This window comes from Limulus polyphemus, unplaced genomic scaffold (assembly GCF_000517525.1).
Source record: "Limulus polyphemus unplaced genomic scaffold, Limulus_polyphemus-2.1.2 Scaffold1622, whole genome shotgun sequence".
Taxonomy (NCBI): Eukaryota; Metazoa; Arthropoda; class Merostomata; order Xiphosura; family Limulidae; genus Limulus; species Limulus polyphemus.
Genome location: NW_013667232.1, coordinates 85170 through 86522, shown reverse-complemented (window position 1 = coordinate 86522; position 1353 = coordinate 85170). Strand labels below are relative to the sequence as shown.

General features: G+C 29.4%; 1 protein-coding gene across 1 annotated transcript in view; it reads left to right on the top strand.

The window, feature by feature from the left end:
- LOC106464342 (prolyl 4-hydroxylase subunit alpha-1-like) overlaps positions 1–1113 on the top strand; it is a 35830-nt gene extending 34717 nt beyond the window's left edge. The window contains exon 13 of the mRNA XM_022392029.1: positions 629–1113. Coding sequence (XP_022247737.1) covers positions 629–699 — 71 coding nt within the window. The 3' untranslated portion in view covers positions 700–1113. The remainder of the gene's footprint in view (positions 1–628) is intronic.
- The last annotated feature ends 240 nt before the right edge of the window (positions 1114–1353 follow it).

The following is a 1353-nucleotide window of genomic DNA, read 5'->3' as shown; positions in this document are numbered from 1 at the left end:
GGCTAATTGATAAATCATATTCTTCCACTTTTTTACAGTGGCTAATTGATAAATCATATTCTTCCACTTTTTTACAGTGGCTAATTGATAAATCATATTATTCCACTTTTTTTTACAGTGGCTAATTGATAAATCATATTCTTCCACTTTTGTTTACAGTGGCTAATTGATAAATCATATTCTTCCATTTTTTTACAGTGGCTAATTAATAAATCATATTCTTCCTCTTTTGTTTACAGTGGCTAATTAATAAGTCATATTCTTCCACTTTTTTACAGTGGCTAATCGATAAATCATCTTCTTACACTTTTTTACAGTGGCTAATCGATAAATCATCTTCTTTCACTTTTTTACAGTGGCTAATTGATAAACCATATTCTTCCACTTTTTTACAGTGGCTAATTGATAAATCATATTCTTCCACTTTTTTACAGTGGCTAATTGATAAATCATCTTCTTCCACTTTTTTACAGTGGCTAATTGATAAATCATCTTCTTCCACTTTTTTACAGTGACTAATTAATAAATCATCTTCTTCCATTTTTTTACAGTGGCTAATTAATAAATCATCTTCTTCCATTTTTGACAGTGGCTAATTAATAAGTCATCTTCTTTCACTTTTTTACAGTGGCTAATTACTGGATCCGAGAAAAGGGTCAGATGCTTCGGAGACCGTGTAGCCTGAACCAGGAAGAATAAGTTTGGATGTTTATTCACCCTGTCAATTAACCCACAGTAACTTTGACTGTCAACCAATTTTCACCAGTTATAGTGGACTACTGAACCCTGTTTAAACTTGTATTCTTGCAAAGTGTTTAAATTTTTATTAGCCCTAAATGTTGAAATTTATATATCATCACCAGTTTTTCGTTTACTGCTGAATGGTATTATAGTTGAATCATCTAAACGGTTTGAACATATATAAAATTCACATGTATTTCTGATTACCAATCTAAAACTACAAACTTTCTTTGTAAATACACTGTGTTATTTTTTCTTTGGCCGCCTGTGTCAGTACTATATGTTCCACATCAACATGCCAATTTTAATAACTCAATTTCTCAGCTTTTGTATACAAAATAGTAATAATAAAACTACAATATTTTTTTGGTATTTTATACTATCATGTTTATGTTATAAACAATCATAACAGTATGAAAATAGTATAGTTTAACAATTCAGATTTATATTAACCGTAAATTTTATGATGATAAATGTAATCGTTGAAGTTTTCCAGTTAACTTAAAAAGTGCGCAAGTGCATGAAGTAAACATGACCAAAAGAAGGGGATAGTAGTACTCAGAATAAATTATAGTTATTACCATAAAAAGGCTTAGATAAACAATACGAATG